At 28.6% G+C, this 23093-nt stretch overlaps 1 protein-coding gene across 2 annotated transcripts in view; it reads right to left on the bottom strand.

The window, feature by feature from the left end:
- LOC129978301 (mannan-binding lectin serine protease 1-like) overlaps positions 1–23093 on the bottom strand; it is a 93741-nt gene that overhangs the window by 19754 nt on the left and 50894 nt on the right. For both annotated transcript variants that reach the window (XM_056090623.1, XM_056090624.1), the window contains exon 3: positions 10236–10339. In XM_056090623.1, coding sequence (XP_055946598.1) covers positions 10236–10339 — 104 coding nt within the window. The remainder of the gene's footprint in view (positions 1–10235; positions 10340–23093) is intronic.

Below are 23093 nucleotides of genomic sequence, written 5' to 3' on the forward strand. Positions count from 1 at the left end.
TCTGATACTCATCCAGATTTGAAGATCACCATCTCACCATCAGCGTAAAATACATATATAAATTATTTCGGAATGGAACACATTATCGTGTTTTACATGGATTCCTATGAAAAAAAACCGATTCGTTTAAAGAGTGTTTCGCATTGCGAGTAGGATTAAGAACGAATTATACTCATTAAACGAGGTTCCATTGCAATAAAAAAATTATTTTGAAATCTTTGCCAATTAATATAATTATTTCTTAAGATATATGCAACAGTTTTTCCAGATATTTTATGCTCACATAGCGAATGCTGGAGTATTATGTTTTAGGAAAGTTAACATAACCATTATAAACAATATACAATATTGTTATCTTTAGTAAAATCTGAGAATCTTTTGATCTGAGAGTAACATTTTTTTCCTAGTTTTCGACGAAGTACCTCGTTATTTTGATTTACATTATAAAAAAGAATTTTTGCAATTTTTTTCAGAATTTTTAAGAGAAATTTTAGAAGTAGTTAACAAGGCTGAAAGTCCTTTAATTTTAGAGAAAATTTGAGAGAATTGAAATAACTTCAGTTTTATATACTAAACATTTCATTACAATCGATAAGAATTTTTATTCGTTATACATTAAAGAAGTTTATGAAGACAATCACAATTTGTTTGTATACTTATTTTTAAGACGTTAAAGTAGATTTACTTTTAGAGTTCGGATATTTGCTTTAGTAACACCTTGCTTTTTCTTTTCTAACTCCTTGCTTTGTTTTAATGGAGAATAAAAACATGTATTGTTTTTACTCTCCATCCTTTGTTTGAAGTTTGTTTTCCCCCAGTACGCCCAAGTTTTACTTTATTATTTACCACTTTTAATAAACCAATTATTATTTTGCCTTCTTGTAGATATTATCTTTTTTTCCATTTCCATCATGCATTTTTTTTTATTTTTTTTTAGAAAATCTGTTGGTATATAGAAGATTTTTTAAAATTCTCATGAAAATTCAGACGAAAATTTTCAACCGAAAATGTTTCAGATTTTATTATTTAACAAACAATGGGAAAATAATAATTCAGCTCTTTATATATAAGATTTAAAATGCTACATAAGGAAAAGATTTACTGCTGTTAATAAAAATAACTACATAGAATTAACATAGGAAATGCTACATAGGAATAACATTTACTATTTTATAATAACAATTAGACTTTTTTAAAAACTTATTCAGAGGTATTAGGAATTATACATTAACAAATTGTACAAAAAGAAGATGAGAGCTTCTTGAAAATTAAGAGATATTATATTGGTAAGAAATAATTGATCTAAAGTACAAAATTATTTAGAATCGTGTATTTAAGCAACTGAACATAAAAAAATAGAGAAAATGATAAATTCTCCATCACATAGAATAACTTCTCAAAATAAAAAAATAAAAATTAAAAAAAAAAGCTTTTTTTAAACGTTTTTTTGTAAGTGAAATGCATTCTATATATTTGCAAATTTTTGTATAACTTGTACACGAATTATTAAATTACTCTTTAAATCTTTTAATATAATTAAAAGAAGAAATACATCTGGGGGGATATATTTTCAATGAATGAGAGGTCGAAGCCTATGAATTAGTTCTCTAGGGGTAGCAGTTGGATAGGGGCAATATGGGGCAGATGTGTGTACTTCCGAAAGAGGGATTACTTCCCCCCGCTGATTGTGAAGTGATCATTATACATTGCATAAAACTAGCCTTACAAAACCCTAGCTGTCAAGAGAAGCAAAAGACGATAAAAAAAATTCTCCCTGCAATGGTTATAAAGTCATAAGAACATCATTCAAAAAAAGAGTTTTCGTTTTTGAACAGCTGCGGTTTTTGTTCTGCCTTGTATCAAACTTCCATTCTTTATTTTAAATCTCTTTTGTCAGTTTGTATGGACGTTAACAAAGTAGATACACGCGTCTGGGCACGCGTTAATGCAAACGATCTTTTCGTATTTCGTCCAGATGGCAACATAAAATTTAAAATCTTTTTCATTTTTTAAAAATTTTTGTTAATATTTTTCTTTTGCAGATTTTTTTTTCCATTCTTATTTTAAAATAAAATATTTACTTTTTTGGATTAATTCCGTTTGTTTTAATAATTTAAATTAGCAAAATTATGATCAAATTTCTCATGTTTTTTTAATTAAAAAAATGTATATCTAATGTTATTTTCCGGCATCTTTAAAGTAGACATGTCAAGGAAAATCCCAAATATTCCCAAGAATATTTTTGGTTATTAAATAATTTAAGCAAAGCCTGTGCCGGCGTCCTGGCATAGGGGTAGCGCATCTTTCACGTGATCTGGGCGTCCCGGGTTCGGGTATGGTTGCTCTTCTGTGTTCTATGTGTGAGGAGTGTGAATGTGCCCCCCCCCCACCTCCCCGTAAAATGAGGTTGCGCAAGCGAATGTGATGCCTGAAGTAGCTAAGTCATACTCTTGGCCCTAGTTGGCGCTACTGAAAAAACAAGAGACGCTCACTCGGCTTAAATCGCTGACAAATAACTGTCAGTGGGCTTGTAAAGAGCCATAAGCCACAACAATTACGTTTCCGTATGTGGTGTGTCAAAAATACGTTTAATATTTCATTAAAATGCAATGAAAGAAGTCAAAACTAGTTGCCGTCAAGTGAATTGGTAACTTTTTGCAAACTGAAACATGAACTAAGTGTTTATTGTTAAAGTCTTATATTATAAATTCAATGATAATATCTTTATTTATCGAATTTTAAAATCTAAATAAAAAAATATTATCAGCGTTGTTCTTTCTCTTCAAATGCCTCTGCCATTTGCTAATAGATGGCATTAATACTACTACTTGTAATTTACAATGATGTGTTTATAAAGAATGTTATAAATAATTTTTAATTGTAATCGTAATTTAATAAGTAATATTGATAAATTTACTTATTAGATAATGTTTGGTAGAATTCTAATTACTAGAGCATTTGATCTATTAAAAAAATCAGTTGATATTGTGCATAAGCTATTTGAGGGGAGTTTTATAGTTTTATTTCATTTTAAAAGATCACAGATAGATTTGAAAAAGATTTGTTTATAGGGAACATTCTCTCTAAGGAAGAAGTAATGGAGATTGACTTAAACAAGAAATTCCTGAATTGTTGGTTACTTCTCTTGTTGGAGGGAAAATGAAGAAGATGATATTTAGACACCCTGCATGAGAAAGTTTTTTTTTTCTTCTTCAATTTCTTTAATATTTGTTAGCAAAATTATTAAGCAAATCATTTTGATTTAAAAGACTTCGTTGGGGTATGTTGAATAAATTTTTAAATGAATTTCCTTCTCTGAAAATCTTCTTTGTTGCTTCTTTTTCCTCATTTGTATTCCAGCTTTGAAGTTCCGATAAAACATTTTAAAGAAAATGAGGCTTGGAGCATTTTCTCCACTTCATATTGGGAAAATACGATTAGAAATTCAGGGAGCCTCTGACTTAAATACTTCAATAATGTTTACATTTAATAAGACAGACAAAACAACACTATGAAAAGAAGAAAAATTTAAAACTGAATTACCGATATTCTTTTCAGTCACTAAAAGATTGACTAGAACATTTAGATACTGATGACAGACAGATTAATATTTGACAGATAGATAAAAATACGGAGAATGGATGGGGTAAAAATAAACATCTTCCATCATGCGATAGAAAATGGAGCAGAAGAGAGATGGCAGAGGTTTCTGATTAGACACGCTATCGCCCCTGCTAACAAATGAATGCAAAAATGAGCGAACAGATTTGTCAGAATACGCCAGCACCCCAAGATCATTCTGGGTCTGGGAGAGGTGGAGATTCGAAACGATGAGCTACATTTTACTTCCGTTTTTTGTTCCCACATGTATGTGAGTGTCGTAGTCGTTTCTTACCAGGTTATTTTATTTTAATCAAAATTGCGCTCTGATTGTTTATATAGTTAGTTCAAGTGGAAAAAAAAATCAGAAGTGGCACGAAAAATATTTTTCATAGTATCATTAAAACTCACCGAAAATAGCTGTTGCTGTTAATTTCACAATGTTATCAAAAAATTCAATAAGGAATTAAAAAAAAAATTATTTTACATAAAAAAGTTATTATTATTTTGTAAAAAAAAACACGAATACCAAATTTTAAGATTATAAATCTTCCATTTATTCATTATAATTTAATATTTAGGCCCTTTAGAGAAATATAAATTGCTCTAAAGTATTTTATGGTGAATTACAATCTTTTTCCGCCAATGTTACGCGTTATCCTCAGTTTTATCTGCCAAGTCCGTGGATAATTCGAGTCTATTTTATTGTTAAATGTAAACATATCCTCCTTTTATCCCCCTCATCCCTATTTTGATTTAATAAACCCATTCTGAAGCATACGCAAAAGCGCGGATAATTTTCGAAACTGAAAGACAATAAATATTTCATGCGCCAATCATCTAGAGGTGTCGTGAAGGCAGATATATTCTTTTTACTATAAACGACTTTATTTTAATTTTAAAGAAAAATATGACGGGGAAATGATATTGCTATGTTCCGATCTTTGTTTTCTCTTTTCTAAATTACTAGAATAGAAGAAGTATTTTGCTATGAAGTTCTGCAAATAAGTTGTTAATATTATCAATTACAGTAGATGATTTTGTAAGCATACATAGGCGCATTTTTACATTCAAACTGCACAAGTATATTTGTGAGTACAGAGCTACCTCACATGTTCTAATAAGTGTTAAAAACTTTGTTCTGTGAACGTCTGTTTAAATCTAATCTGTGAGCTAATTTCTCTTTATATATATATATATATATATATATATATATATATATATATATATATATATATATATATATGAAAGATAAATGTTTATATTTTCATTAAAATTAATATATTTTATATTAGATCAATTAGTTGGATTTTTTAAATCAAAGTAAAGATTATTATTGATTATAAAATTTTGCAATTTATGGTTTTACTTATGCTGCTAATAAGGCTAATTTTTTTTTTTTAACTATACACTAAGATCTACTTTTTAGATAATTTTATAACAAGCTTTTGAATAGTACAGTGATATTTAAGAGTTCGACAAGCACAGTTCGAAAATAAATTTGGAATGGAGTTCAGAAAATAAATAATTTTAGAGGTGGGGGGGGGACTAAAAATGGCAAATAATATGTACAATTTCTTCTTAGTCTATTTTTGCAATATATACAGTTACAATACACGATACTTTGAGATTCATCTAGCTGGTCATAAACTCTGTTTATTTCATTATTTTGAAAACGTCTTTAGAAATAGATAAACTATTTTTGCAAATTCTTCTAATTAGTTCGAATTAACCAGTTTTGCCATGTCACAAAGAGGAAATTTAAATAATTTTTCAGCAATTTTTAACAGCTTAATAGAAAAAAGAAAGCAGCATTCCGAGTGTGTATGTTGGTCACCAAAGGTAGATAAGGCATAATGAAGTGTTTATTAATTATGTACAACAATTAGTATTTTTATAATTGAGCCAATCTCACAGCTGGACAATATCTCATAAATTCTAATTTGAAATAACTAAGAGAATTACAAAAAAAAAAAAAAAAAAGTTGAAGGCCGATTGACGAGACCACCCATCTGTTACAGCACATTTTGGCTTTTGACTCCACTTTCGCGGGGGTTGGCTTTGATGCCCTCTCGTTGAGGCATAAGAAAGGCCACCCCTCGAACCACTTTGTTCCGCTTTCGAACAAGGGCGTGACACCATGGCACCTATGGAGGGCTCACCGCAACGCGATCGACTCCCCATCGGTTTTGTTATTAGAATCGGCCATCTGACATCTTGTGGCAGCCGTTTCGAAAAGTGATTAAATCTTCCACGCTGATGTAGTGCTGAATCTGTGCTAGACCATGATGAAGATATATTGTAGGTAAACTGCGCTTACTCACCAGAGTTAAAAAATGAAATAACGAAGACAAAAATACTAACCCGAATAAGAATATAATAATATATTATAATTATATAAGAAAATTTAATATATATATATATATATATATATATATATATATATATTGTCTAAATATAAATTCCAGACGATCAGGGATGAAAATTTGAAATAATCCCTATAGTTGAGATCTTTAGATACTAGGAGCGCAGCTTCGGAATACGAAATCAGTTTTCTTAAGTAGGTTATAACATTTCCCCAGAAGGAAAATAAGCTGTATAAACAAATTCTTAAGATCTATTTTTGTAGATTATACTAACTTTGTTTTCATAATTAGTTAAAAATAAATGAGATCGTATATATTTATCTGTATTGCGATGTTTTAAAGTAGTATGTAACGTAAGAAATAATTATCTAAAAGGAAAAAATAATTATTTTCTCGCCTATTTTTGCAACATCTAATTTAAAGTTATTTTTAAATAACTATAAGAAGATTTTAAGACTAGCTAAATATACGCTTTTTACAAAGTCTGATCGATTTCAAGGAATAGAAATGCGAGAGAATAAATACGAATAATTTCATATTAATGTAAAAAAAAGTTAATTTCAAAAATGCTGTTCCCTGGTTAATTTTCACTTTATCATCCAAGTAGCATTTTTCTTGATGGGCTAATAACCTACTAAAAATCTCAAACGCGTAGGTCATTTTTTCTTATTACAGCCATTGTATTACTCAGAGGTAATTTTGACATCTATTCATGCTGCTATTGCTATACAAGTAATTTTTAATGATAGCATCATTAATTTTTTTTTCTCATTTTATGTTTTTCATAACACAAATTTCTCAAAATGATATTTAAATAAAGCACTGAAATCAGATTAAAATTCTAAGTAATCAAACCATTCTTATTAAACATAATTGAAACATATTTCTCGTTTTTTAAAAATGTGAAACAAAATTGAAAAATGAATGTAATAATATTTTCATATATTCGTGAATTTAAAAAAATATCATATTTTCTCAAATATAATTTAAACTGTTTCCATAGCTTTGTTGTACTATTCTGCATGAGAACTAGTTGTGAGAAAGAAAAATAATAGTAAAATTTAAGCGATAATATGCCCAAAAAATGTATTTATTTAATTTCGTTTAAAAAAAATTTATGTAAATAAAAACTTTTACTAAAATAATAAAAAGCATTTTCGTAAAATATATTTAAAAATTGTTTTTTCGAAGTAATATGCTTTAAAGTTAGTGGAAAAACGAAAATTTAATTTTTGAAATTGAAACTCTGTCAAGATTTTGAGAAGCCTTTTCATAGAAAACATTAATTCAGAAAAACAAACTATATCCAACAAACTGCTCAGTAAAGAGTTCTGCACGATTCTTTGCTCAAACATGTTGTATTAAGCACATTGAAATTTACGTTTAGCTTTCCGACCTGTAAAAATTATCATGTTAGAATTGATTTCAAATAGTTTTAAAAATAGTATTTTCTTCGTAAACTTTGAAAAATGATCCGATGCAAATATTTATCCTAATTTGTCAATTAGTTATCATACTAAAAAAATAAATAATAGATTTTAAATATTCAATGAGTAATTATCTTCTAAATTCAGAAAACAAATATAATGGACTTAATGATTCGATTGATGGAAAAAAAAAAAAAAAACTCATCAACAAATCTATCTTATTCTTTCTCCACACGTTTTTTTTCTTCAAATAATTACATGCATAAATAAAAACAATAAATGTACAAAGCAATTAAAAATATAATATCCGAAAATCTATTTTTTAAAATTAATTTATTACATTAATTTATTATGTGCGTAGTTTTAAAATTTATTGACATTTATTGATTAAAACTAATTATTTTAGAGGCTATTTAGTTTCATTTTATTTTATTTTCATTAGGGAATAAAATTCTACAAGATTTAAAATTACTTGAGCATTCACAGTAAGAATCAGAAGTGGAGTATTCATTTGTTTAAAAAAATTTTTTCCATGAAAGAATACTCTTTCATTGCCTAATTGGTAAAATAGTTTAGTTACTTTCCGAAAAAAAATGATGGCAAAAATAATAGTAACAATCATAACATGTTTGAGTTTAGAAAAATAAAATGATACATTGAATTAAGGTATCATCGTTGACGATTTGAGTTAGAAATTAAACCTGCTAAAAAGTATGTTCACGATCTGTGAGCGAAATTTTTATTCAATGTGATTTATAAGAACCTGTGTTTTATCAGATGGAAAGAGCATAAAAGGACAACAAAAAAGCAGGAACTAAAATTTAAATGAGTGTAGATCAAACATTTGTTTAGTTTAACCTAGTAATAAATCTATTATTTTTACCCATTTATTGGCAATAAACACATGGATGAATGATGAGAAAAAAAAACTTAATCTTATAATGTGGAGTGCAATTTGCTTTTGCTTACAGTATTAACAGGAAAGATTATTGATGGTCAGAGAAGAAAATTTATGACCATTTAAGAATTATGACGATCAGAGAGGAAGAAATACCGGAAGACATAGCGTAAAGTACTTTCATCTGTTTTACATCCCATCAAATCTATCACGGAAGTTGTGAAGCATATCTGTGTTATAAGCACATCAGCTTCGAAAGGTGGACAGACTGCAAATTTCTCTTTCTTTCTTTTTTCTCTTTGCTTATCAACAGAAAAGTTTTGACTTATTCAAATAAATCAATCTAAAAGAAAAAATTCGTGCGAAGTGGTTTTTCTCAACCTGGTCTGTCTCACAGATTATATGGTTGCCCAATGCAATCGAAAAGGAGGAGAGATACCAGATGTGGCTCTGCTCTCAGCTCTATAATTTCTATATTGCGATGAACATAAAACATGGAAGAAAATTTAATAAATTAGATACGACGCACTGCATCATAAGGATTTAATAATGTTCAACTTTGTTCAATGTATCCCGACATCTGAATTATATTAGGGATTTGAAAGATACCATGAACGCGAAGGTGTGACAATAAATTAGCTTCTGGCATATTTCATTCAGTGAAACATACTAAAGGACATCCCAAAATTAAACGCAAGATTTTAATTTGCCACTATTTAAGCAGTAAAGTATTGGCAAACATTTGACAGTTGATAGTTTCAGGTAATGGAGCAATTATTACTATATTTAATAATTAAAATAATTGCAATTACTCAACAATATTTTCATTGTTGAACAGTATTTCAAAAATAATGAAAGTCTGGTGGCCTCAGTTCGAAAATTTAAGAATTGGCACTCTAGATCATGTGACTTAACCACATTGGATTTCCTTTTAAGGGGTTATTTGAGGTCAAAGGTCTTTTACCAACAAGCCCACAACCACGCATGCATTTAAGAGGGAAATTCAACGCTCAATAAACGAAATTCAGTTACATTTATGAAAAATTTCGACAAAAGAGTGCGTAAGAGCCAGCAAATCCGTGGAGGCCGTTTGCCCTTCATGTTATTCCAAAAATAACCCTATCCTGTGTATTTTACATTTAAATAAAAAATATAGCATTTTAAAGAAAAAAAGAACCTGTGTTTTTTTTTATTTAATTCAAATCTTGGGTTAACACGTTTTTCTATTGTGTAATGCTCTATTTTTACTAAGCTTAAACTATCAGCTATCAAATTGTTTTTTAACAAGGTTGCCAACACTTTACCGCACGAATGGTGGCAACTTCAAATCTTGTGCTACTTTTGGGACACTCTTTATGAATTATGTTTTCTATCTCATTAATTTCCTCAAGTAATATCCAAGCTTCGACATTGTTCATAGTCTACGTTTTAATCAAACTTCATATGAAATGCTAAAAATGACATCTCGCAGTAACGCAACATAGTATATCTTTGTCCTTGAAGTTCAAAAATTTGAACGTTCATAAGAGTTTTCAGTATGTATCATTAAAAGATATATCACACGCACGCGCGTGCAATATTTTTTTAAACGTATTATACTATTTTTAATACAGATTTGATTTTCAAAAATATTTAAATAAATCAGTTTCTTTTCTGATAACATTCTTCATTTTTTTTCATGGTGAATAAATGTATAAGGGAAGAATATAGGAAGTTAACATGGATTTTCAATGTTTATCTTAAAAGAAAATATATATAATGTACTCATGATGTAATTCATTCGATTATTACAATATTGCTAAATTTAATCTGCTCTTTGCAGGGAGTGTTTCCAAAATTACACGAAAATTGTGAAAGTGATTATTTTTTGGAAGGAACTTCTCGTTTCGAGGGAGGTCCGTGAGCAATTAAAAGGGTGTGTAAAAGTCGGATGCCAGAATTTACCTGGAACACACGAGTAGCGTAGAACGATCACTCCTTTGCATCTGCATTCTCTGTCTGGGTGATCCTCTGTCAAATTATAATGGCAGTGTGACATGCCGGAACACCTAGGAAGAAATATAGATTAAGACAAAATTGATCATTATGGCATCATCATTTTTGATATCTACATAAGATAGCAAAAATTGAAACATCATTGGTCGAACTTTTTTTTATAACCAATTTATTATTATTAAAGAAATCGTTCATGCTGATTGCTTAGTCACATTTAAATTTGTGCAAATTTGAAATGCTTATAGTTATTGATATAAATATAAAATTATCAGACAATTACTACTTTTTAAAAAGGATTATTCAATAAAAAAATACTTCAAGTGGTGGCTTTTTATATTCCACCTAGGATATAATATCGGGGAACATTCGGTGGAACAATTTATGCTTTTTATTCTCCGTCAGATGAGGACTGTATTTACATTTTCAGCATACTCAGTGGGAAAATATTTAACATGTAGCAAGCTAACACGGTCCAGATTAAGAATAGAGGCCAACAAAAAGGAGATTTCATGCAAGTCTCCTTTTTGTTGTCCTTTATCTGATAGAAATAAAAAAGAAAAATATTTTCTAAAAAACAAAAACAACAACAACAACAACTTATCAACAACTAGCAAACGGAATTATTTGTTACAGCAAATATAAATCACATGAGAAACAAATACTTTTCTGTTAATGCTAATGGGTATTTGCCTTCCCAGCTTTAACTCCTTCCTTTATGAATTTATCTAACCTCAAAATTAGATGATGCATTCTATTTCGGAAATTTATTGTTATTTCTATCCATTTAAGAGCGTCAACCCATTAATACCTAGCATCCTTTTTTAGCGACTGTTCTAAAAATGTATCCCAATTTTATGTAAATAAACATTAAAAATTAAAATTGTACTTACCTATTCCTATGCTTTTGTTTTAATTTGTCTTATTTGCAAATAAATAATATAAAGTGCATTCTAAAACTCTTTTTTTAAAAATGTTTTTCAAGAATCACGGTGTTCGCAATATCAAGAAGAAAAAAAAGTAAAATTTTAAAATTATTTTTTCTCTAATAATTTTATTTGTACATGCACTGCAATGAACAATTTTTTAGTTTACACGGCAATATTATATATTTTTAAATTTTTATAAATTTTTTAGCATTTTAAGATCGTCCCTTTTTAGAGACGTTTAAATTATTTTCATTAAAAAAATTTAAACTATATATATATATATCCGATGGATTAGGCACCATCTGCAACCAGTATATAAAAATATTTGAAAGCAAAAATGGCAAGCATTATTGATTAAGGTAACCTAAGACATTTTTACATGTCAAAGTCATTTCATTGTTAATTAATTGTCTTTATGACTTAATTTGAGATTTTATTTATAATAATCAAATATTCTAAATTTCAAAAATATATAAAAAAAATTCTATCGCATATAATTCTTTCGCATATAATTACGTGACTGCACGAGTCAGTCACGTAATTATATGCGAAACGGTTAATAACGAGTGGCTTTCTTTCAATAGTTATTTATGGCTAAATCATTAATTATTTAGTTATTTTATTTATAGTTAACGACTCAGATTGACTGAAAATAAAAAAAACAAACTGCACCATCATCAGCGGCGAACCAAATCACGCCTTATTCATCTATACCACCTTATCTTCCTCTGATCGTTACACCACTGCTTACCACGAATCCATTGCCTCTCTTCTAAATTAATCAAATCATTAGAACAAAAATAAAACCACTTTATAACATCTTCTCTGTTTTTAAAATTTTCGCGAGACATCTCTAAATATTGAGCTGTTTTAAGAATATCAAATACAAACGGAATCTTTTGAATAGAATTTAGTTTCGAAAGTAGAAATTCTTCGACCCCGGAGCCAAAATCGTACCATTAGAGAGAGGCTGGTACGGAAAGGTATATGTGATATTATATTTTTATTGTAGAATTTTTTAATAGAAAATATAAACTGTTAGAGTTCAAAACTTAACATCTTTCAAATAAATTTAAGTTCATATTCAAGATAATTCAGTTGTATGAAATGATACACCTCAGAGCTTTCCATGCACTGATAAAAACATCATCTGTCGCCAGCTACAATAACAAACAATACCAGTAACCGGGAAGAGATTTTAAGTAAAATAAAAGTAAAAACTAGCTGTAATTTTCGTATCGCAACACAAAAAGGGCTAAAGATAAACAACAGCTGATTTTCTACATAAATACTGCTTGATAAGTAAGGGCTTTTTTTAAATATATTGAGTAAACTGTTTAATGTTTATAATAGTTGATTTCGACGGTTTCGTGGACGAAATCAAAAACACTTTGAAAGATATACGTATTAAATATTTAATGCAGTATTTCTTTTCATGCAGCTTCTCCTCCATCGGTTCTTTCTACATTAAAAGACAAAATATGAAAAAAAAAAAGCTTTTTTAAAAAGAACTAGAATTGTTTTCAAAACTATTTTTTTCTAAAAGTAATAGGAAAGGCCGTCTGTTTTTTTTAGCTGATAAGAAATCACATATTAATTGTTTGTCATAAATATTTATAGTAGTATATCTAGACAATAAAAACGATCTAACACTTAAAAAAAAAGGAGTTATTATTTTTCGAATGAAATTTAATCTCTATCAAGATAAAAAAAAAAGGAAGGAAGAAGGACCAAAAGTAATTATCATGTAATTGATTAGTAATGTATCGTTGTGCCATCATTATTACATGGAAATATTAGTAAAATTCGTTTAAATCCTTGAATAGATATAGAATCATTTCATATGATAATCATAATGTCATATCTAAGCATAGCAAGAAAAAAAAATCAGAGAATTCTTTTTGTGAGCTAATTTGTTTTGCTATTGGATTCACAACGCTTCAGTAGGAAACACTTGTACCCTTCCTGAAATAGAGTATTTTAAAAAAAGGAAATGGATAAGAGAGAAACATAAGAATGATTGTCAGAGGATATCTTAAGACACAAAAGAGAAACTGTCATAAGATATCCAAATGACTTATAAAAACAGGAGTGTCACAATTAATTTTTAATAAATTGTTCGTCTCAAAATAAAATAAAACAAGCTTTTATTTTATTTTGAGACGAATAATATCGAATTATTACATGAATATTCATAATTTATTAAGGTTAAAACTTTTGTTACATGTGACTTTTTGTCCCAATTTTACAGAAGATAATTCTAAAAAGAAATTTAATTTTATAATTTTAAGTGAAACTTTTTACGAATACTTACAAAAGAACTAAATAATAAATATATAATTAATAGTTTAAAATACTGAGGCTACTTTATTTTTTTAATCAATAAATTATATATATAATACGTGAGGCACTTTTGCATTTAAATACTTTAAAATGATTTCAAATTTGTACTATATATAAAAAAGAATTTATTTAACAATAGATAAAAAAGAACGCTTATAAATGACTTAATACGATATTTGTAGATACGGAATATGAAAGCCTCTCTCCTGCTGCCTCAATAAACTTGTTTCTTCTTCGAAATGAAATATTGTTAGTTTGTTACCTTTTTTTATATTCAAAGTACAGAAAAAGCATCAAAATTCACACACACACACACACACACACACACACACACACACACACACACACACACACACACACAACTACTATATCAGATATACTACTATCTACCAAAAACTACTACTACTAAAAACCACTGAATTTTTGCAAGCCTGTTTTTTTGAAGCATGAATTTTTGCAAGCATTTTGTAAGTCAAAAACACAATAACTTGAGTATATAAAATTCGGCATGTGATTTCATGATTACAACTGTAGGTCTGTGTCAAATTTTGATTCCAATCGGTTGGAAAGAAAATGCTCTAAAACACAAATTCGATTTTCTGGTATTATTAATTGCACCCAGGGGTTATTCAATAAAAAATCGATAAGGATGACCTGATAAATTAAATATAAATACTAAATTCATGCCAAAGATCATATTTCATATTTATTGTTCGCGAATGCGATGTAAGGCATATGCGACCTTATTGAAGATCTACAAACTTATGCGACTGAAAGGAAATAAGAACTTACGAGAAAGATTTTGGTAGGGCATACCCTCTTGTTTTTTTAATACTTTATTATTTACGAACATGTTTCGCTGCTTTATTAAATTTCATTTGCCTGTATAAATATAATCAATCCACATCACGTGACTGGAATATGAAAAGCATGAATATTATACACTATGCTGTGATAGTACTGCTTTTTATTCTTTTAATACGAGAAGTTTTAATAAAATTTTGTAAATATTTCTATGCTTTCACTTCCTTTTTGAATCATTTTGGGAGTAATGTACTAGCAGTTCAGGAAAGTAATGGATTAGTTTGAACTATGTTTCAGAGCTCTATATTTTAAAACCTTCTTTCAATAATAATAATAAAAATAATAATATCATCATTTAAAGCAATACAATTTTTTATTATTTATTTTTCAAAGCAGCAATGCAAGGAAAAAAATTCATTTCAATCGTTTTTGAAGTTTTGAACACTAAAAACATATATATTTTTTAAAAAAATGTCTCGAACCTTTCTTTTTCTTTACATAGATAAAATAATTTTCATTTAAGTGATCAGAAAAATGATATCCTTTAAGAGTAATTAAAAAAATATCTTTCTTAGGAATTGAAATAATGGAATTTCTCATTAAAACTCTCTGCAGAAAATTTTTATAATAATTCAAGATTTTTCAAATGAATTGCTATTAAACATAGAAAAATTATAGTTTTTCAAATGAAAATCATATGTATTTTTCGAGGGGAATGTCTTAAAAATTCTTCTAAAAATGAAACTTACAAATACTTCTAACAATTAAACTTGATGCATTAAAAACTTAGAATAACAAATAATAGTGATTTCTTTCAACTGATTATTTGATGGTTACGAACAACAGCGATTCAAATCATATTCTTAAGATGAACTTAAAACAAAATATGATTGATAAAATACCAGAATCTTATGCATTCATTTGCTTCGCTTCAGAAAATGTAGAAATAAAAAAAGACACATTTTCTTTGAGAAAAATGGAATTCTTATTCTTTTATCCAAAAAAAAAAGTCAAATATCCATAAAATATCTTTATCTCGTCTTTTGTTTTTCAAATTTTATTATTATTTTTTTTATTTGCGGAATTCGAAAGAGGTTATATTTCAAAATAGTTTTTTGGGTATTTACATTTGCAAATAATTACAGTAAATTTCTTCGTTTTAAATTACACTTAAAACAAGGTATATAGTTATTTGTTGCAAATTTTCGAAAATATTTAAGCCGAAAGGATACTCTTTTCGGAAATTTCAACTTCTTATGGAATATTTTACAATAATTATGCTTAAATTGGTAAAGAATGTACAAAAATGAGAGAATATATAATCTAAAATGTTTTCAAAAGTTAGAATAAAATAAGTTTTAGAATATTTGGGGGCATATTAAATACATACAATTAAGTCCAAATATCAATGTGGCTGCGATGGCCTGGTGGCAAGGTTTCGTCTTCGGTAACAGTGCTTTAGAAACCTGAATCCACCAAAGAACCCTTATATAAGAAGTTGCCGTTAAATGTGTCGAGGACAAATGTCCTCCCATAAATTAGTGAGGAAGTTTGGACAGGTGGATGCCACATCCGGTACCTTCCTCGTCATCTGTCGCGATCCAAAATTATGAGGTTTGTCTCCAAATAGCTTTAGTTGTTTCTTCAAAACGAGATATTAATATAATGTAATTTTTTAATGATCATATTATGGGACGTTTATATAACTAATGAATTAAAATGATTAAAAAAAAATGAATGAATCGTAAGGACTGAGCTTACAAACATCAACAGTAGATCATGACTTTTCCTGGTACTTTATTTTTACCGTTCATTTATTTTACAATTTTGTTTGATTTTAATTGTATATTTACCTTTATAAGAAACCGTCTACGAATAGCTACAGCAAAAAGAAACGCAATCACTATGAAACAAAAACAAAGCGATTCTGGATGTTCCACATTTTTTTCTTTTCTTTTTGACTGATTCAATGTCTAAAGAATGCAATATTCACTCAGTTTCTAAGATATTTTGAAAATTAATATTACTTCCAACTGTTTATCATATTTGAAACACAAATAAGTAAACACTCAACTACAAATATCATTTAGAAACTTTCACCAATCTTTAGGTCTCGAGAAGCAACTAATGGTGAAACTGCTTCCAAAGTGAGAACTTCGAATTTAATTTCATTTTTTTCCCCACTTAGCTCACTGAAGCGCGTCATTTTTCACATGAATCCGAAAGTCTCATCGACATAAGTTTGGGAAAAAAAAAAAAAAAAAAAAACATAAAAACAGCTGCCCATTCTAGACGGGTTCAAACACCTGGGTAACAGCGATATAAAAAAGACGCGCTTATGATGCGCGCCGATATTTTTCCCAATCTTGTTCCAAAAATGAAAGACTTCAGATAAGGGTTCTGTTAGATTCTTTTATTCCACTCGAAATATAGTCATAATATTTTACGGCAGAGACGCGTAAAGTCTTCGAGGGAGAGTGAGGAGGTGCACATCACGGTTCTCAAGTTCGATGAATAGCCATTGCTTATAATCAGGTGAACCATGGACTGTAGGGGGGGGGATTCGGAAGTGATCCCTTTTTCAGTTTACCCGGTGGAACGCCCTTCCGGTTCCAGATATATATGTATAAAAAATAATAATTGGCAAGATCATGTGAACTAAGGGGGAATGTATAATCTAGTTCGTGCTAGACTCATCTGTTCTAATCGAAAATTCGTATGTTGAGATTTTAGAAGGAAGGTGATAGTTGTAAAAACGATTAGGTGGAAGTCGAGACTTTCAAATTACAGTACATTCTCAGTAATCCGGCATCTCATTTATCCGTGCTTTTTTTTATAATTTAACATCTCCAGAAAGGCAAATGAAGAGCTTCAAAAGGGAAATGCGGCGAGCTGATTTCAATAGCTTTGAACGCGATGTAAACGATAGGATTTTGAATTATATGTTGCAATATTTATTATATAAAGGACAGATTGGCATATTTATCGAAAATTATCTGTATAATTTAGCACCTTTTGCAACATTTTTTTTTGGTAATATGAGTAAATATAAATTTTGTTTAAGTAAATAAATCGAGTAAATTAAAGTTTTATCTTTTTTTTTTTTTTTTTTTAATGAGCTTTTAGTAACCCCGAGAGATATTTAGTCTGAAATATACTATTGAATTACTGTGAGACTATTGCAATGAAATTTATAATTTCGTCCATAACCTGATTTTCTTAAGCATGACAATTTTTAGACTGTGCAGTAAATCGTCGTGGATTTCAATGATTTTTGGATAATTTTTGATAAATATATCAATTTGTCTTTGCATTATTTTTTTATATTTTAAAAGTAATATAAAAGAGACAATTCTTAATTGTTAATTGACTGTGATGATAATCTTTTTATTTTTCATAATAAAATATTGTGATAAGAAACACCGAAAGAGTTTCGAAATCTTAATCAATTAATGCATTAGGCCTTGTATAAGTATTATAATAAGAATAACTTACACTTGTCACCGTTGTAAGTTGGAATAAAATAAATGCTTAATATTTCTTTGTCAAAAAAATTAATATTCACTTAAAGAATGGCATACAAAATTTTCATACAAAGCATCTACTTTTTGCTAATAAAAAGATTGCAGATTCGCTCCAATGAATTGTAATGATGATGTATTAACGTTATTTTATAATTTTTTTTGTTCATGCATAACACATGCAGCAATTCAGAGTCTGAAGTTTAAGAAAATACAGTTTGTTTTACTATACAGAATTCAAATTTGATACTTTAGGATTAGCTGCATTGCGAAGAATACCTTTTTCATGTTCTTCTGGAACTCGAACATGGATTCCAGAAAACACTTAATATATCGGAGATGATTGATGGAAGTAGATTTGAAACTATAGTCGTTAGTTTTATGGTAATACTAAAAATAATCAATAGCTTAGATATAAGCAAAGAAATAATTAGGGAAAAATATATTCAAACTAAAAAATAACTTGCGATACTTTAAAAAATTCAGTTTAGCAGTGCTACATCATATTATACTCAACAATTTTTAAAATTATACTAAATATCACAATCATATTATTAATTCTTCAGTTAATTCCGATATTCTCATTTTAATAGGGAATATTATTAATTAGTGTTATTAATTATATTATTAATTAGTATCAAATGCTTCACTAACAAATAAGAATTTGATTTTTAAAACTAGACATTTCCATGCTTTTCTCTGCCTTTTTGTATTTTTTTTGTCTCCCTTTTCTATTTTTTCTTCCCTCTCATTTTTCTTTTCTTTTTTTTGCTTTTAGCTAGTATGATTCAAAACCAGTCGATAGAAAAGAGGTGGAGTCAATAACTTATCCTGCGTGGATGATGGAACCCCTCTGCACGAATTACTATTAGACCATGTAAAAAAAAGACTGAGTTATTGCACGAAATGTAGACTTGATGTATATCTTTGATCTAAGCGAAATTACTAAATGTATCAAGTACGATCAAGACGATGTGTATTACAGATTCTACTGAATTAGAAAATGGACAGTGACCATTCAACAAGCAAATCTGGAATGTAAAGGAAAATTACACATTATTTATGGAATTTCACATTGTGCAACATAATCAGTATTACAAGTTTAAAAAATCAATAATAATACTTAAAGAAATGCAGATATTCGTTAAAAGTGTATTGGGTGTTTCGACTTTTGTTGTACAAGGCCATTTTATACCCAAAACTCCTATATCGTTATGCCCGTGTGTCGTACAAGCACTGAATCATAGATTCTTAAATTCATTTGAATGAATACGTATAATCCACAAACACTTCAAGCATTATATATACATATTCTTAATTGAATCAATACGACAGTACATTCGCTAAAAGAAAGTTAATATATAATTAGATAATAAAAAAATGAATTAATTAAAGTGGTTTCTGACATTTAAAAAGACAAGTAGCAAAAGACAGGTAGCATAAAAGAAAAAGAAAAAAAATCTGATAGCAAACTTTGTTTAAAACAAAAAATAAAACAGGTTTAGAATAGTGATAATTGAATTTGCAACATTTTATAAAATCAACACAGCATTAGAACACTAATAAATTTTCTTGAATTTCTTTTCAGAAAAGATATAAATTTCGAGGTAAAACATACAATTTTGTATGCGGTTCGTACTTCAAATTAACGAATTTTAAAAAATTCGGTAATTTGAAGTACGAACCGCATACAAAATAACTTAAGGTAAACTTTTAAAATTTAAACCTTGATTAAGCCAAAATGGTAATTAATTTAAAATAAATATCTTCAAAAATATCAGAAATATTCTAATACAAATTAAACTAAAGATAAATATATCAAGCAAAATGTGTCATTTGATCAGGAAATAAATAAATTATTGTGACTTGTTAAGAGATTAAAATTCTCATTAGATAAGATAAACCAGAACCGACTACTGGCACACGGAAAAATCTGAATGACCGGTCTACCGCGACAGCAACACTAGCGGGAACTATGGTTGAATCCTAAGGTTATAACCATTCCCATGGGAAGAACGTTCCGTCATCGATTGTATGTAGGAGAACCCCTCCATATTTGTACCCACCAAAATGGAGAGAACCAACCACAATACCGAAAGATTTTCATCGTCATTTCTGAGGTGCCCGCCCTTTAGATATTATATAAGAAAAAAATCTGAACGAATTGCTTAAATTTTTAATTTGATTAGAATTTGTGGGAAATTATATGGAAATCCTGGGAGAAATAAAAACACTTGTAGCAAATTTATGATTTAATTTTTAAACAATGAGAGAGAGGAGGAAAAAAAAAGACAGCTGAACTGATATATAATCATTAATTATAACATGATTACTTTCACGTTTTTCGCTATTTCTGTCGAAAAAAATGCTTTAATATTTTACAAATAGAATTGCCTTGTTGTCAGATCTAATTACTCTAAGAAATATTTTACTTAATAGAGTTAGTTTATAAACCATTTGAAAATTGGAATTTTTATTAAATAAATCTTAAATGAGCGGTAAAAGCAATCTATAGCAATAATTGAGCCATGAAAATTCATAGAATTTAATGGAAATGCTTGATAAGAGTAATCTAAGGTTATTTTCACTTTTCTCTAGTTTTAATAGTACTTGACATAAATAGTTATGGCGAGCCACTTTGAATGCAAATATGTCAATTGGCTGAAAATTAGAAAGCACTAAAGATGACCGACATGATAAGTATAGGAGAGAATTATGAAAATGATTCTTCAAGAATGCAAGGATAGCATCTGTTCTTGAAGCTTAATTTTTATTAATCGTATCGTTTATTAATCGTTTGTAATTTTTTAAAATTAAAATCTACAAAAGTACTTGATGGAATTAAGGGAAAATTGATTAAAATTTCTTTGAAAGGATAGCAATAAAAATAACGATAAATTTCGCGATACATGATTAAATATTGTAATTATTAATTGCTAAAATTTTATTTACATAGGAAATTCACCAAGAATTTAATTCAGCTCGTCATAAATACTCACATAGTAGTAAAAATTCCTTTTTTTCTTTAAAAATTAAAAAAAAAATTAGAAACGTTGAAAATTTAAATGCAAAGCAAAAAAAAAAAAAAATTAAATAATTTCTTTTGGTTCACATTTAAATTTTGATATCAATCATAAGCCACGCAGCCTATGATTGATTTCAAAATTTAGAACTGAGATTTATAAAAAAACAATGATTAATGGAGAAGAAATCTAAATTAATAAAACATACAAAAAAATTCAAAATGGCTGGAAATATTTCGAGACTGATGCATGAACGGACAATTTAAATATGAAGTAAAAGAAAATAAACACTTTTAATTGAAACTAGAAAGTTTTTCCAATCTTAATTATAAATTAATTCTACTGTTTAATTCTAGGATGATTACTTTAGCTATATTAACGTTTAGTCTTGAACCAATAAGAAAATAATTTTGGGACGAAACTTAACCATGAGTGGAAAAATCACAAATGCGATGCCACTATAGATTCCAAATTTCCACGCCATACCAACATGAGAGCATTTGATGTAGATAGATTTAACAAGAACAGGTCTATACACACGGGAGATCTTTGGTAGCATTGGTTTTAAATTCATTACCTCCCAGTAACAAAATAAGGACTCTTCTTTTAGTTACAATTTGAATTAAATAAATGAAATTCACATTTTCAAAATGAGAAGAGAAAAATATTACATGGAACAATAAAATACATTCCTAATTGCTATGCTACTGAAAAAATCCCTAACTACAATATGCTCAAGATTTGTTCGTGATAATATTAACTAAACTTAAGACTAAAAGTATTAAATTTAATATTCTGAGTGTTATTATCATTCCACTGAAGAATTCCGAGACACTGATTAAGATTAAATCAAAGAAATGAAAACATTCAATCAATAAATGCTTTATTTCATTCTTGTTTCTTTTCTTACAGATAAATTATGAAAATTGCTGAGCATGAAAGACGGAAAACTGTATTTGAAAGTATATATATGCTTTTTCGAGAAAGAAAAGATCTGATTGCTAAAATTCTGGAGATTTGCTTTAAATTATTATTTTACAATAAGATTGCAACATAATTTGCATTTTATTGAACATAATGCGAAAAATAAACACTTCAACCCTTTATATGACGACGGTTCTTGAAAGTATCGCTTAAATCATGCTGATATCTACGATATATGACTACTTTTTCTAATGATATTGAAAAGAATACAATGAGCAACAGACAGCAAGCAGCAAATATTAGCCAAAGGCAGAAAATAAAGATATTAAATTATTAAATAAATTAATTAAGTTATTTTAATTAATTAAAAACAATTTTTCTTAATACCTGGGATTATTCTGCATCAAAACTTATCTAATGATGTAAAAATAAAATTGAAAAATTAAAGGTGAAATAATTTTGTAAATACAGGGTTAATTAAATTCCTAAAAGCTATCTCGTAAAACAAAAATAATACAATTTTTAAGAGATTAAATTGCATAAATACTTCCATTTTCTTTATTTATTTCTCAATTATAATTTGTAAAAAGCAGAATAAAATTATCATTCGATGCAGAAACAATTAGAAAAATACTAACAATTAGAAAAATGCTAACTATTCTGTATTGTAAACAAAAAGAAATTTCCAATTGTTAAAAATAAGAATTCTCTTTCAATATTCACATCTGACGCATTCCTCCTCACCATTGCAGCGTTAAAATATATTTTCAAAAAACCGTCAGCATAATGATATAACCTTTAAAAATTCTGCCACAACTTCAGTTTCTTCCCCCCGCAGTAGAGAAGAGAAAGGCAGAGTGTCAGCTGCTTTTCTGCTGACTTGCAAACAAGCCCTTTTGAATAAAGGACTCAGTGGACCCGATTACTTACAAAGATGAGGACTGGCTCCCCGTGAAAAGGCTTTGTTGGCAGGGCACGTGGCGCTATAAAGCAGTTACGGTGACACCGGTCACGAGCTGTCTGCAATAACGGTTATTGCAGAAGCTTTTCTATTGTACGATGGCCGTCTGAGAAAGTTGGCACGCGTTTATTTTTACTTCCGTAAAAGATATGCAGGACAACACAAAGTGAGGAGGGGGCATTGACGGACCCTATGTTTATGGACCAGTGGGTGGTTAGGACCAGAGAGAATGATGACGAATAATGTTGTTAATAAGCTAGGTGAAGGAACATGTGGCAAAGAAGGATAGGGTTTGAGAATATTTA

Source organism: Argiope bruennichi, chromosome 1 (genome assembly GCF_947563725.1).
Source record: "Argiope bruennichi chromosome 1, qqArgBrue1.1, whole genome shotgun sequence".
Lineage (NCBI taxonomy): Eukaryota > Metazoa > Arthropoda > Arachnida > Araneae > Araneidae > Argiope > Argiope bruennichi.